Genomic DNA, 13,682 nt, shown 5'->3' on the forward strand with positions numbered 1-13,682 from the left:
ATTGTCATAATGTGATTCGCTATCTCTGCATCACCTTGGCGCAAGGCTTAGCCTTGTTGTGGTGGAGAACTCCTTTCCGCACTGACAACGAACATCATTGAGCCTCATGATCACGGTTGTTTAACACGAGCCGGAGCGCAACTGCAATGCGCCGATGAGATTAGCAGCTCAAAATGGAGACTTGGGTAGAAAGTGTCTTCTGGTCAGAACCACCCCAGCCTCGAAATGCTCCGGAAACGCGACAAACATCCGGTAGAAGTAGGGCTATCGACATATTCCTCACCCGAAATCCACCAGCGCCAGCTCGAATATCGTATAGCGAGAGCGGAAAGCTCGCGACAGCTCCTGAATTGGCAGATACCATCAACAAACCTTTGCTGGACTCCACGGTTAATGTTGAGAATGCGCCGACCTCAAGGATATTGGCTGACAATGAACAGCCTGCCATACCAGGTATCACGCCCTTGGATAGGATCTAGTAAGCAAGATATCCGGCGAGCCAGCCGCGGACAAATCTAACATTGACAGCTACGAAAACAATTGGACCATCGCGCGAAGTCTGCTCTGCCGTGAATACGTCAAGGATGTCCCGCCTGAGGCCAGCGGTATTTGTTACGAGGATCCAGATCTCATGAAATTCGAGTTATTCCTCAATGCAGCCGCCAAGAGGAATGACCTGAGCTTCATCTCGATGGGCTTATCCACTTGTGATGGGGAACTTTTGGCTTCCAAAGGTGTTGCTTTACCTGATGTCCGACTTTATTTCACTGCTGATTTTGGGCTCTAGATCGTCGTTTGTACACTTTCGGATTGGCTGGGTGTACTGCGGAATACACCGTCGGCCAAATCATCTCTCATGGACTTGAAATATAGCAAGGTTTGGGTCTGTAGCTTAAACATTCCATCACCCGTTGAAAAGGGTAGGGCGGGTTGTCCATCGTTCATCGAACAACAGCCGTCGCTATCATTGTAAAAGTAAAAGATACGGATTTTCTGGCCTCCTCCCCACTGTGCCATAGATCTTGGACTTCTCATAACAAACTCAACCATCGACGAACAGTCATACTGTTTAATGAGCCACACTCTCAGGATGATGGCTTACCATTCACGGCATGGATTTTTCCTGACGCGCCGGGATCCGATCTTTGGGACCTACCTGCCGATCACAATTGCCCTATGGATGATGAGGCTATGGCTATTCTTTTCATACAAAGATTTGTGGCTCGAATTTGGCAAGGTGTGTTCTCAAATCTCGAAAAGGTCATTGATGAATGTTCAAAACATATCATCTATTCGGTCTGTCCCTCTCGATCTTGCCGAGACTTACAGAATTCCTGAGTGATGAGGCTCATAGGAACAGACTGCCTTTCACATACTTGACGTCAATGCTCTCGAAAGTGTAACACATAACACCTGGCGAGACATGATGACATTGCACGTCCTCGAAAAGCTCATAGTAAGTGCCACTATGCGGTCAGTCGTAGTGACCCTTTTATATGACCGGTCTTAGCCCTTCGGCTTAGAATCTAGACGATGGCTTTGCACTCTAACAAGGGAGGCTTATACACCATATTTATAGGTTGCCCAGCGCAAATCTGTCTCAGAGACAAGAGACCATGTGAGAGCCTTGATCCTGAAGCTCGCACTGACCAAGGCAAGGAGTGAGGATCCGTTGCTCCGGATCCTCGAAGCCTTAGCATCTCTCGAAAGAGCCGAAGCGGAGGACTTTAGATCGCGAGGACAGAGCATCACTGACTTGGTACGTTGGCAAGTTCGGCGAATCACTGTAAAGAACCTTTGATTGATGGCCTGATAAGGTCTACAACCTCATCAACGTCCGCAACGCCCAGGCCGCTCAACGAGGTGCCGACGCCGCTCAACAAGAAAGTCGAGATCTAGGCCGAATTAGTTGGATCACCTTCATCTCAGGGCCATTGATAGCTGTGTCGGTATGGCTCTGTCCTTACCGAAAAATCCATCTAATCTCCTAATGATGAGATTAGGGGATCTTCGGGATGAATGTGGATGTGCTCATCAACAAGCCGCCTTCCATACGGTGGTACTTTGTCGCAGTCATTCCCTTCTCGGCTCTCGTACTTGCAGTAGCTTTTGTCTCCATAAGAGTAAATAAGCGTCGGGGTGCGAAAGGTTAGGACAACAGGAAGGTTTTGAGGGAGAAGGAGAGATCATTTCAGCTGCCGAATTGCGAAAAGAAAGGATAGGTTTATCCAGGCTATATGTAGAATAGGCCGCGATGCTTCGGGTTCTTACCTAGTAACATAGGTACAACATTAAGAGCAATAGATATACTTAATGCCGCGCCCATCTCAAGCTGCTGGTACCTGAATATTTTCATCTTACACTCGCCGTTATGGCGCCTGGGGAGCAAAGACGTAGCTTGCAAAACCCATGGTTATTTTGTCGTAGACCATCTTAATCCAGGACCCGCTTTTGATACGTGTATCACAGCGGATTTTCCAAAGCTTCCTTTGCTTCACTTTCTCCACACCCCGATCAACATCACCCCCAGCCATTCGATCGTTACTCTCTTCTCTACCAATGATTTGTATCTGAGATTTATAGGCATCATGGCGGACAGGTTCCCTCCGCTGGAAGACTTCTCGGCTGGTAAGATAGCACCTCTCATCTGTGATTGCTCGTTGACTCTGTGCTGATATTGCTGCCTAGGTGATACTGGCCCAACAAGCAACGGAGCATCAGGTCACGATGGAGCTACAGCAGGGGATGACTTTTTAACACGCGAGCGAGCAGCGCTGGGAGATGATGCCGCCCAATTTGCGTCTGCCGGTGATAACGCTGCCACTGTTGAAGATGGGGACGACGATTTGCTAGGAGGTGGAGGAAGCTATGGAGGGGCCCAGGCTGGGAGCGAGGAGATCACGGCGTTCGAGAGCTCCTTCCCGGCAATGGATACTCGGAATGAGGTAAGCTTGGTTGTTGGGCGTCTTTCAATAGACATTGAACTTAGCAGCTGATTAATCCATTCAGAATGTTGGACCTGGGGGCACAATCACAGGCTCAAGCCTTCCTTTCCAACCAGCCCAACCTCAGCCATCTTACGGAGGGTACGGGGCGCCGGCAGAAGAAGAGACGGAGCCCATACGGTGAGCCACCTTTTTACCGGTTTGTAGCCCAACATGGATAGTGTCACTAACTCCAGCATAGCCAATGGCGAGAACGTCGCGACCTTGCACTTGCCGAGCGAGAAAAAATTTCGGCGTCTAAGAAAGAGGATACCATCAAAGCAGCTCGACAAGCGATTGATGACTTCTACGAAAACTACTCCCAAAAGACCGAGAAGACCGTCGCAAAGACACGCAAAGATGCCGAAGAGTTTCTGGCAAATCGAGAGGATACTTCTGCGGGGGGCACGAGCTGGGAGAGAATTGCTAAGTTGGTGGACTTGAGTGGAAAGGGCACAAAGGGTGGAGCGAGCGGAACAGGCAAAGAAAAGTTCAGGGAGATGTTGATTGACTTGAGGAAAGATGAGAAGGCTCCTGGAGCCACGGGCTACTGAGTGTGACTACTCCAGGGAGGCATTGATCATATGCGTTCTAGACTAGCTATGGCGTTCGAGGCCTGTATGATACCTGTGCATTTCTGGGTCGCAGCGATAGGAGACCAAGCTATGACAACACACGTGAATATAATCAATCATTTGTGTCAATTCATTAGGTGTTGGGCCAATGCTCTGCCGTTCAAATTCTCGCATATTCTGACGAACTCGAGCCGAGCCCATCCCCCATAAATACAAGTAAAGTACTCTCCTGAATTTCCCACGCCTCGAGACATAAATCCAGTACGCCCACAATGGTAGTCAACTATAGTAAATGGGATGCCCTCGAGCTCTCCGACGACTCAGACATCGAAGTCCACCCCAACGTCGACAAACGATCCTTTATCCGGGCAAAGCAAAACCAAATACATCAGGCACGCTACCAACGACGGCACGAGATCAGTACCCTCAAATACGAGCGATTAGTAAATGATGGCATGCTCGAACGCATTGACACTCTACTGGCATCTCTCCGCAATCATGCTGCCCAAGCGCAGGGAGAGAACCCGGATGAGTTCATGATGCAAGCGTTGATGGAGTGTGCCAGGGACCCTGGGAATGACAAGCCGCCAGATCCACCGGAGGGTGTGCACTATAAGGAGGAGCAACCTCTGTACTCGCAGATGATTGCTGGCTTGGTGGATCAGGTGAAGAAAGAGGTCGGACCAGAGCCAGAAGACTGGTATAAGAGCTATGTGAAGGGCGTGGAGGGACATAAGCTGAAAGTGCAGAATCTACAGAAAGATCTGTTTGATCGGCTGGCGCAGCTGGAGAAGGAGGAGGCGAGCAAGATTACGAGTGACAGTATACATGAGGGTTTCAACACATCCTCTGTATCGAAAGAGCAAGAAATACCGAAGCCAAAACCCAAGGCAGAGGCTGTGGAGGTGCTTAATCCAGGATCACTCAAGAAGAATCCGTTACGGCGGCTGGACAGTGAAGGCCAAACCTCAGGTGCCGATGCAGATGTGGACGAGCCTGGATCTATAGACGAAACGAAAGATGATGACCAGGACATCGAGCCTACGAAGCTTGGGAAGGAGTTCGCCAAAATCAAGATAGGCGGCTACAGGGAATGTCTAAAGTTCATATCCGAGCACCATGAAGTGGTTGCGGAACGGGAGACAGATGGGCTACTCATGGAGGCCTTCAATGCCCAAATGGATGGCAAGGCGGCCTACTCTAAACAGTGTGTTCACCAAGCACTGTTGCTGCAATACTGCAGATCACTAGGTAAAGACGGAGTGGGACTCTTCTTCAAACGGTGAGCGCCTTTGTATTCTCATTCATGCCTTCACTGATAGCATGTAGGATCACGACACCTGGCCACAACGCCCAAAAAGTCTTCCTCGACGACGTCAACAATACCTACGCTCGCATCCGTACCCGTACTGCGGAATTGGCTAAAGAACGCGCCGCCAATCCCAAAGGCACCGAGACCGAAGTCGAGCAAATCCAACTGCACGCCGTAGAGCCTGGAACCGAAATCCACATCAACGTCCCCAAGCCCAACAGCACAGAAGACGTAGAGCAACAAGCTCGTATCATCTTTGAACGCTTCCCGCCAGGCCTGCAGAGGGCGTTGGAGAGTGGCAGTTTGGATCGGGTGAATGAGGTGCTGGGGAAGATGAGTGTGAGCGAGGCCGAGGAAGTAGTGGAGCAACTGGGTGAGGGAGGTATGCTAAGTTTGGAGGGGGGTGTTATCGATTCGACAACGGAGGAGGGGAGGGATAGGTTGAAGGAGCTAGAGAGGGAGGCGAGGGAGGGGAAGGAAATTGGGGAGCCTGGGGGTGTAGAGGAGGAGGCTGAGGCTGGCGCTGGCTTGAAGAAGTCGGATGTGGGGGAGAGGGGAAGGGCGAATGAGGTGCCAATAGCTGATGTCGATTAGAGGTTTGCCGAGAGGAACTAGCTATAGATTGCTTTTCATTGCTATCCAGCTGTCCCATGTTTGAGGCTACGTCTTCCCACAGTGTGAACAAAACTTTGGGCCTACACCAGCGGAATGCGAATTTACATGTACATAAAATATGTATCTTGACTTGGAATGCTATACGACGGTTTGCTTTACTCAACATCGAAGTCTTCGCCGCCCGGTTCAGTTCGTGCAGATCCATCACATCCACGGCACCATATCCTTCAATTCCGCAACCTCTCTCCTCAATCGGTCGACATTCTGCCTCAACTCGCCGATCACCGCATCCTTCTGCCGAACATTGTGCGCCTGGCTCGCTCGTTCCTCCTCAATCGTATGCCGCGCAATCTCACACCACCCAAGCGCTCGCTTCCCGTACGTAGACGTGACGAGCTCGTTGAAACGAGCCACGTCGCTCTCCCACATCTGGGCTCCCCCGGGGCTGGTGTACTGGTTTTGCCGGATGCGGAGTTGCATCTGAGCGAGGGCACAGTTCAATGAGTGTTCGTGGGGTTGGAGCGGCGTTTCGTCCGAGTTTTGTCGCTGGTTGCATCCTATGAAGGCACCAAGAGTAGAGGGGAAAGGAGCATCGGCGACAGGCATAGCAGCAGCACACCCAGAATTTGGTGGAGTGCTATTTTTGACTCTTCTTGTATCAGACCTTTGCCTGGAGTTACAGGCACGCAAAGCACGAGCAGCTGCAGGACTTTCAGGAGCTGTGTCTTCGTCATCGAAAATATCAGGATCTGTCTTGGCAGGCTGTTGCCGCAGCCAGCCTGGAGCGGGGGCGTTGGCCATGCAAGGTGTGTCTGTAGTCAGATCCTTCAGCGCTGGCAATTACTGGAGGGCAACAAGCGGCGATACGTACAGACCTAGTGCTGAGTGGTAAATGGCAGCGGTGGGATGAGAAGGTAGCAGAGCGAGGACTGATATAGCAACGCTGGCGGAAGTCTGTATGGTCAAGAAGGCAACCAAACGCTGATTGCAATCAGGCGAACTTCTGCGAATCTTTCGGGCGGATAGTTCATGCCAATTGGGCAGTCTCTAAATCCAACGAAAACGATGAACCCACACTCCAAACATGACAGCACATTTCATTCTAGAGATGGAGACCGGAACGAAAGCAATTGATTCCATCGCTAGGCAACCTCGTCCGGTGTAATAACGTATGTGTGCCTCAGCGACTACCCACAAACTCAAGTCCCGTTGCGTGCTGAGTGTCGTCCATAAGGAACCGCAGACTATCCGAGTCCTAGGAATCTACCCTTTTCCCAGGATCTTCCTCAGACTAGTCACTGCCTCAGAACAATTACTATCCTCAGCATCGTTGGTGTGAGCAGCGGATTCGAAATCAGCATCAGGCAAATCACGACCCTCATAATTATTCACCTCGTGCTCATCGAGAACCTGAGGTCCCTTTCCCTTCAAATTCGCCTGGCAATTTGGACATAGCGTGTCGTTCCACTCGAGGATGCGGTTGGTGAGCTCCAAAATTACGTTCTTCTTCTTCCACCCTTGAAGTAGCTCGATCTCAATGGCCTTCTCGGTTCTCTCGCACTGCCCTATTTTATTTGGTAGCATCCTGGGTCGGCCTAGATATGACGAGCATCCTTTGTTAGGTAAAGTCTCCGAAAGACTCACGCAAATTAGGTATGGGCATCGAGGCTCCGTCCTTTGAAGGGGGGTCATTCAAAGCGGTAGAAGTATGGATATCTACCATGCTTTGGAAGAGATCGCTATAATAGTCAGTATTAATCCTCCGTAATTCAAGGGTAGTAGACATGAGACAATGCATACACTATGGCTGCTGATAGTTCGAAAATTTGCGACAGGATGGCAGTAGACGGATGGTGTGGTGCAGGGTGTTGGTAACCAGTTCGAAGTTGTTGCAATTTCATAATCTTTTGAACCTCATACTTTTCGGAGGTCTGACCACGCTGGACAGGTCATTGAAACGTCCGGACAGAATTCTCATTCAATTGGGTATCTTGGGGAAAATACGAAAACAATGAGCCCGGACTCCACTCATGGTGGCAGCCCGTCCGACCCCACGTTCCCGCCATTGGGCTGTACAATATCTGGCTTTGATGCCGCGATTTCTGGCTGAGGCTTGGCTTCTCCCAGTGTGCCAATAGGATCAGCAGAAGGCGGAGGTAGCGGGGCCTTCGTACGCTTAGGCTTGACGAGGAGAAGGATAAACATGCCGATGACGAGAAGAAATAGTAGAAAAAGGATCTTGCGTTTGGTATACGTCTTCTGATAGCCGGTGGCCTACGAAAACAAGATCAGCACGGCGGGCAGAATTTCGGGAAAGACAGAAACATACCACATTCAGCTCCTTGTCTGCTGCCTTGACATTGACGGACATGTTCTCAATATTGTAGTCTATCCGGTCGAGCATCGTCCCTTGGTCAATGACCATCCCTTGCAATTCCTTGAAGATATCTGCAAGTTCGATGATTCCCTGCGCGATATCCTCAATCTCTCGTTCTCGTTGGGCAATTGCAACATCATTTGTCTTTAGGCGCTTCATGGATGTCTGCTGGAGAGTCGACTGGGAAAATGATTTGTCTGTCTCGGACTCCATCATAGACGGGTCTGTGTAGGGATTCTGGGAAGGCGCAGAAGTACGGTCAAATGTGAGACCGCCGAGAGTACGCAACTCTTAAACAATATTAGCACATATGCCCGCAGAACTTCTTCACGTTGCTCACTTTTGAGATAACTGCTCTGCTTCTTTCTGAAACCTGCACTGACTTCTTGTACCCGGCTGGCCAACGAGATCTGAATATTTCTTGCCATAGTTTCATCGGCTGCGCTCACACCTCCCTGGTGCCTAGCGTCCCTGACCATCATCTCAATCCTCTGAATAGCCTTTTGACAGTCATGGAAGCCTCGCGTGATTTCCTGAGTTATCCGCTCAATTGCGATCTCCTCCTGCTTCTTCACATCCTCGTCGTCGAAGCCTGGCAGCACGTGCTTTTGATGCAACTTCTCCAAGTCCGTAGACTTCTTTGCTATCGTGCCCAGCAAATCCGTAACCTCTTCTTGGATATCGACCCACCTGGGCGGCAACAGGTCCATCTCAATGACTGCATCTCCATCATCTTCAAAGGCACCAGCGGACATAAGCCCGCGGCGTTCTTCGGACTCATATCCAAAGGTGGAGAAGCCATTGGCAGAAGGTCCAATGGTCTTGCGCTTCTTGGCCGGATGATGAGCATATGACTGTCGGTAGGAGATGTATCTACACCCTCAAATCAGCTTCAGAAGCATGATGAGCGTATTGAGAGCTCAGGGGCTGAGAATGTAGGACCTACAAATTGGTCCTGTCTCTCCATACACCAGACATGGTAGTAAACCAGCCCCTGCAGCTTCAGGATCGTGATTTTCAACAGCCGGTTCTTGCACTATCACCTCCCATAGCTCAAGTATTTTTTAACTGATTGTCTGCTGAATGTGAGGTGAAAGTTGTCTTTCGACAGCGGAAGCCCTTCCGCATGAAAGGCTTGGCACCGAGGCACCAACCTAAGGGCACCGTAGTTCAGCCTTGCGGGGAGAGATCAACGGCTGCCGCTGTGAACCCTCACACGGAAACCTGACACAAATTCCCAAATCCCTCGAACACCTGCTGCCTTCTCTATACCGTTTCCCGTTTATTCTCTGCAACTATCTGTGACTGTACAAAACACAGGCTACTTTTGAATTTGAAGATCTCATCTACCAGCTATTGCAACCAACATGGTATAGTGCACTGCTCCCCGCTCTTCCCAGACCCCGCGTTTGGTGGTGGTTCCCCCCAGACGAGGCCCAAAGATAAGCTGAACACTGACTGCTACTATGATACAGGCGGACTCACTCACCGAAGAGCAAGTCTCTGAGTTTAAGGAAGCATTCTCCCTCTTCGTGAGTACTCACTCCTGGACTTTACTACACGAGGCTGACAGGTCTTGGCGATTAGGACAAAGATGGCGATGGTGAGTTATGCCAGGGCTACTCAAGACATAACTCGGGACTGCCGAGAGGACAACAGCGCTGGGATATACGCGTCTTGTCCTGCCAGTACTGACCATGGACCGAAACAGGCGTCATCACGAGCAAAGAATTGGGCACGGTAATGCGATCCCTGGGTCAGAACCCAAGCGAGTCTGAATTACAGGACATGATCAACGAGGTGGATGCGGACAATAATGGGACGATTGACTTCCCAGGTACGGGTTTCCCACGTTTGGCCGTTGCCCTGGCTGACCTGCTGCCAATGCAGAGTTCCTGACGATGATGGCTCGCAAGATGAAGGATACGGACTCAGAGGAAGAGATCCGAGAAGCTTTCAAGGTGTTCGATCGTGACAACAACGGCTTCATCTCCGCCGCTGAGCTGCGCCATGTCATGACATCGATCGGGGAGAAGTTGACTGATGATGAGGTTGACGAGATGATTCGGGAGGCAGATCAAGATGGAGACGGAAGGATTGACTGTAAGTTACCTGCTCTAAGGTGCCAGCGGCTCAGATACTAATCATGACTAGACAACGAGTTCGTCCAGCTTATGATGCAGAAGTAGGCGGAACGAGGCGTGGGACCAGGCTTGGCGATTCTTGGCCGAAACGACCTTCTATCCTGTACGACATTTTCTGACTCGGCAATGGGGAGGAAGGCTTGCATGACGAATTTGAAGGTGACCTGTAGCTCCAATTTTGATGAGTGCTGCCATCTTGCTGGTTCTTATGGAGCATCATCCGCATCTACAATTTCCTGCAGCAGACTCGTCTCGATAATCCTCTTCTATTTTCTTTACATTTCACTCTCTCGAACTAGCGGCCGATTTGCTCACGGCCGATAACCGTGCCCAGTCCCGAAGTCATTGCTACCTCGATAGCCTCTCTCATTCTTTGAGTACACTATTGATGCCAGCCGTCTATGTCCTCGGCCGTCCAGAGCTTGCGCTTGTAATCTACGAAGGGGTGCTTCGGAGATTTATTGGTGCTGCGAGACTACTCACCAACCTGGAACGTCTCCAAGTCCTATGTTGATAGGCTTTCATAATGCTACTGTTGTCTCTGTGTGGCGTGGGGACAGTTAGGATATGGGTTTGGGCACGGCCGTACTCTAATGCACCAAATATACGTGTCGAAGAAACAATGCATATAGCATAGTGATCTGTTGTTTTTCTTGGCCAGTATCCGTAAAGTATCCTGATAGGGCTGGCCCTTTTCCGTTTGCTCTGTATTTTTCGTAAAATACGCTTTCCGTGGTGCACGTCATGTCGTATTGCGTATTATTGACAATTTGGCCGACTATTCTGGTCGCTGTTGAACTTATACCTTCTGTCCACAGAGCAACAAAATCTTGACAAATTACAATGTACGAGTGCGGCTGATGGAACTCAGGCTTATACATGATGCGCAGCTCTAAGCTGCTTCTCCAGCGACTCAGCAGAGCCCCGGCAGCGAGCAGCGCCCAAGCCCATACATTCACTTTTCGCGCCAATGCTCTGCCTCTCCCACTTCAATGGAAATTTTACACGACTTCCGCAGTAGTAAAGCCCAGCGTTACAAAGCACGTTGAGTCATTCAGGTCTGGCCATCCTAGCCTGCTCGCCGCTCACACTCGTCGCACCACCACACATAATGTCCGATCATTCACTACTACGCAAGCATATTCAAGAGAGGGGAGGCATGCGGAGCGGAAGCCTGAACCGAACCCTCTTGTCCATCAGGTGGAGGACACACCAACGAAGGCAGTAAGCGAGGAAGCTACAAAAACGGTAGAGGAGGAGGAGCTGGACCATGAACAAGTAGAGCGTGGATTCGGGCGGTCAGAGAAGGCGAGTCAAGCATCCCAGGTCAACCTCAGTGCACGCCTCTCGAAAGACCCCAAAGACCAAGGCAAAGGGGCGGGACTTAAAGAAACTTGGAGGTTGATCAAGATCGCACGGCCAGAAGCTGGAGTTCTCGGATGGGCATTCCTCTTCCTAATAGTATCGTCTTCAATTTCCATGACTATACCATTCTCAATTGGCAAATTTCTGGACGTTGCAACGAAGGCAGAGGAGGGAGGCAATACGCTGTACGGCTTCGACCTGTCAACCCTCTACTTAGCCTTGGGTGGTATCCTGATTGTTGGCGCTGGAGCGAACTACGGCCGTATCATAATCCTTCGGATAGTGGGAGAACGTATTGTGTCCCGATTACGGTCTCAGCTTTTCCGAAGAACTTTCGCACAGAACGCGGAGTTTTTCGATGCCAATCGGGTGGGAGATCTTATATCGCGTCTCAGCTCTGACACCGTCATTGTTGGAAAGAGCATTACTCAAAACCTGTCGGATGGACTACGGTCTCTGGTCAGCGGAGTCGCCGGATTAACACTCATGGCCTATGTCAGTCTCAAGCTTACGAGTGTCCTAGCCATCTGCTTTCCACCCGTAGCTATTGGGACGTTCTTCTATGGCCGAGCTATAAGGAATCTCAGCCGCAAGATACAGAAGAATCTGGGGACCCTGACCAAGATCGCCGAAGAAAGACTAGGAAACGTAAGGACAAGTCAAGCGTTCGCTGGTGAGATCTTGGAGGTTGCAAGGTACAATAAACAGGTGAAGAGGATATTCAATTTGGGGATAACAGAAGCTTTCATTTCAGCTACATACTTCAGCGCGACAGGTCTCGCTGGCAATATGACTATACTTGCTTTACTCTATATCGGAGGCGGAATGGTGCAATCCGGTGCCATCAGTATAGGGGAGCTGACATCCTTCCTCATGTACACCGCATATGCTGGATCGAGTCTTTTCGGGCTGTCGGGCTTTTGGTCTGAGCTCATGAAAGGAGTTGGAGCCGCAAGCAGGTTGTTTGAGCTGCAGGACAGAAAGCCAACCATTTCGCCAACCGTGGGTTTACCCGTTTACACTGCCCGGGGTGCCATCCGGTTCGAAAACCTGTCCTTCAGCTACCCCACCCGGCCGGCAGTCGACATATTCAAGAATCTAGACTTCGAGATCCCACAGGGCTCCAATGTCGCAGTCGTTGGACCATCCGGTGGCGGAAAGTCAACAATAGCCTCACTCCTCCTCCGATTCTACACGCCTACTCAGGGCTCCATCAAAATCGATGGCGTCGACCTGTCCACCATGAACGTCAAAGCTTTAAGACGGAAAATTGGAGTCGTGTCTCAAGAGCCTGTGCTTTTCTCTGGAACGATTGCGGATAATATCTCTTATGCAAAACCCAACGCCACTCGCAAAGAGATAATTGAAGCTGCTCGAAAGGCCAATTGCCGATTCATTGAAGACTTCCCCGATGGCCTTGACACTTCTGTGGGTCCGAGAGGGGCAATGTTGTCAGGTGGACAAAAGCAGCGAATAGCAATTGCAAGAGCTCTGGTAAAGAACCCGGACATCCTGATCCTAGACGAAGGTAAATTTCAATCTTGACCCCAAAAATGCCCCTTATACTGACCTCCCTCAGCAACATCCGCCCTAGACGCAGAATCCGAGACCCTAGTCAACCAAGCCCTCGCTGCCCTCCTCAAAGGCAACAACACCACCATCTCCATCGCCCATCGCCTGTCAACCATTAAGCGCTCCGACAGCATCATCGTGCTTTCTTCCGACGGCAAAGTAGCACAGCAAGGTTCTTATGCTGAGCTCAGCCAGGATCGTGATGGGGCCTTCACCAAGCTGATGGAGTGGCAGATGAGCGGCGGCGAGACAAAGGGGGAGCCGGAAGTTACGAAAGATGTGGAACCAGAGGCGAAGGAGACGATGGGCGAATACGATGATGTTGTCGAGGGGCTGTCAGAGGAGAGCGAAGTAGAAGAGGACGAAGCAGCTTTGAAGTCGAAGAGAGGCGACGAGGCGGGGCCGGAGTCGGTCTTGGACAAGTCTCGTAAGGGGGAGATGTGATTGCATGTACAGCTGGCAGCTGGGCTGCTTTCGGATATTGTAGGCATAATCTCGCGGAGTCGATCGCATTGCCGTCGGCGTTGATCATCCCGGGGTCAGGGAGCAAGGAATGAAGACTTGCGGAGAGATATCACCCCCCTCGCGGTGTTTATGGGATGGTCATAGATAGACGGAAAAGCATATCTTATCAAATCCCCTCAATAGGAGTATTCCATTCATCTACACCCGTCAGACAGCTTGGACGCCGTGCAAATGCTGACGCCACCAAATGCCATGCTCGCTGCCAGCTGTGTC

At 50.7% G+C, this 13,682-nt stretch overlaps 8 protein-coding genes across 8 annotated transcripts; 6 read left to right on the forward strand and 2 right to left on the reverse strand.

Annotated features, from left to right (window-relative positions):
- Positions 1-173: 173 nt before the first annotated feature.
- On the forward strand, positions 174-787 carry HO133_010450 (uncharacterized protein; the record flags this gene model as incomplete). Its single annotated transcript, XM_037301303.1, has 2 exons — positions 174-453; positions 480-787. 2 exons carry the CDS (start codon positions 174-176, stop codon positions 785-787), a joined length of 588 nt encoding a protein of 195 aa, XP_037154120.1.
- Positions 788-1,426: 639 nt separating this feature from the next.
- HO133_010451 (uncharacterized protein) lies at positions 1,427-2,153 on the forward strand (the record flags this gene model as incomplete). Its single annotated transcript, XM_037301304.1, has 4 exons — positions 1,427-1,456; positions 1,580-1,759; positions 1,818-1,949; positions 2,004-2,153. 4 exons carry the CDS (start codon positions 1,427-1,429, stop codon positions 2,151-2,153), a joined length of 492 nt encoding a protein of 163 aa, XP_037154121.1.
- A 435-nt stretch (positions 2,154-2,588) lies between these two features.
- Positions 2,589-3,538, forward strand: HO133_010452 (uncharacterized protein; the record flags this gene model as incomplete). The annotated part of the gene is made up of 4 exons (XM_037301305.1): positions 2,589-2,628; positions 2,689-2,945; positions 3,010-3,125; positions 3,187-3,538. The coding sequence occupies 4 exons, from the start codon at positions 2,589-2,591 to the stop codon at positions 3,536-3,538; spliced, it is 765 nt and encodes a 254-aa protein (XP_037154122.1).
- A 293-nt stretch (positions 3,539-3,831) lies between these two features.
- On the forward strand, positions 3,832-5,465 carry HO133_010453 (uncharacterized protein; the record flags this gene model as incomplete). The annotated part of the gene is made up of 2 exons (XM_037301306.1): positions 3,832-4,841; positions 4,889-5,465. The coding sequence occupies 2 exons, from the start codon at positions 3,832-3,834 to the stop codon at positions 5,463-5,465; spliced, it is 1,587 nt and encodes a 528-aa protein (XP_037154123.1).
- Positions 5,466-5,690: 225 nt separating this feature from the next.
- On the reverse strand, positions 5,691-7,209 carry HO133_010454 (uncharacterized protein; the record flags this gene model as incomplete). The annotated part of the gene is made up of 5 exons (XM_037301307.1): positions 5,691-6,298; positions 6,362-6,489; positions 6,682-6,702; positions 6,754-7,081; positions 7,131-7,209. 5 exons carry the CDS (start codon positions 7,207-7,209, stop codon positions 5,691-5,693), a joined length of 1,164 nt encoding a protein of 387 aa, XP_037154124.1.
- A 305-nt stretch (positions 7,210-7,514) lies between these two features.
- On the reverse strand, positions 7,515-8,841 carry HO133_010455 (uncharacterized protein; the record flags this gene model as incomplete). The annotated part of the gene is made up of 4 exons (XM_037301308.1): positions 7,515-7,760; positions 7,816-8,153; positions 8,204-8,736; positions 8,810-8,841. The coding sequence occupies 4 exons, from the start codon at positions 8,839-8,841 to the stop codon at positions 7,515-7,517; spliced, it is 1,149 nt and encodes a 382-aa protein (XP_037154125.1).
- Positions 8,842-9,329: 488 nt separating this feature from the next.
- Positions 9,330-10,052, forward strand: HO133_010456 (uncharacterized protein; the record flags this gene model as incomplete). Its single annotated transcript, XM_037301309.1, has 5 exons — positions 9,330-9,395; positions 9,451-9,466; positions 9,575-9,700; positions 9,754-9,966; positions 10,018-10,052. The coding sequence occupies 5 exons, from the start codon at positions 9,330-9,332 to the stop codon at positions 10,050-10,052; spliced, it is 456 nt and encodes a 151-aa protein (XP_037154126.1).
- Positions 10,053-10,886: 834 nt separating this feature from the next.
- Positions 10,887-13,388, forward strand: HO133_010457 (uncharacterized protein; the record flags this gene model as incomplete). Its single annotated transcript, XM_037301310.1, has 2 exons — positions 10,887-12,900; positions 12,952-13,388. The coding sequence occupies 2 exons, from the start codon at positions 10,887-10,889 to the stop codon at positions 13,386-13,388; spliced, it is 2,451 nt and encodes an 816-aa protein (XP_037154127.1).
- Between the last annotated feature and the right edge of the window lie 294 nt (positions 13,389-13,682).

This window comes from Letharia lupina (genome assembly GCF_014066315.1).
Source record: "Letharia lupina isolate WasteWater1 chromosome Unknown contig_8, whole genome shotgun sequence".
Taxonomy (NCBI): Eukaryota; Fungi; Ascomycota; class Lecanoromycetes; order Lecanorales; family Parmeliaceae; genus Letharia; species Letharia lupina.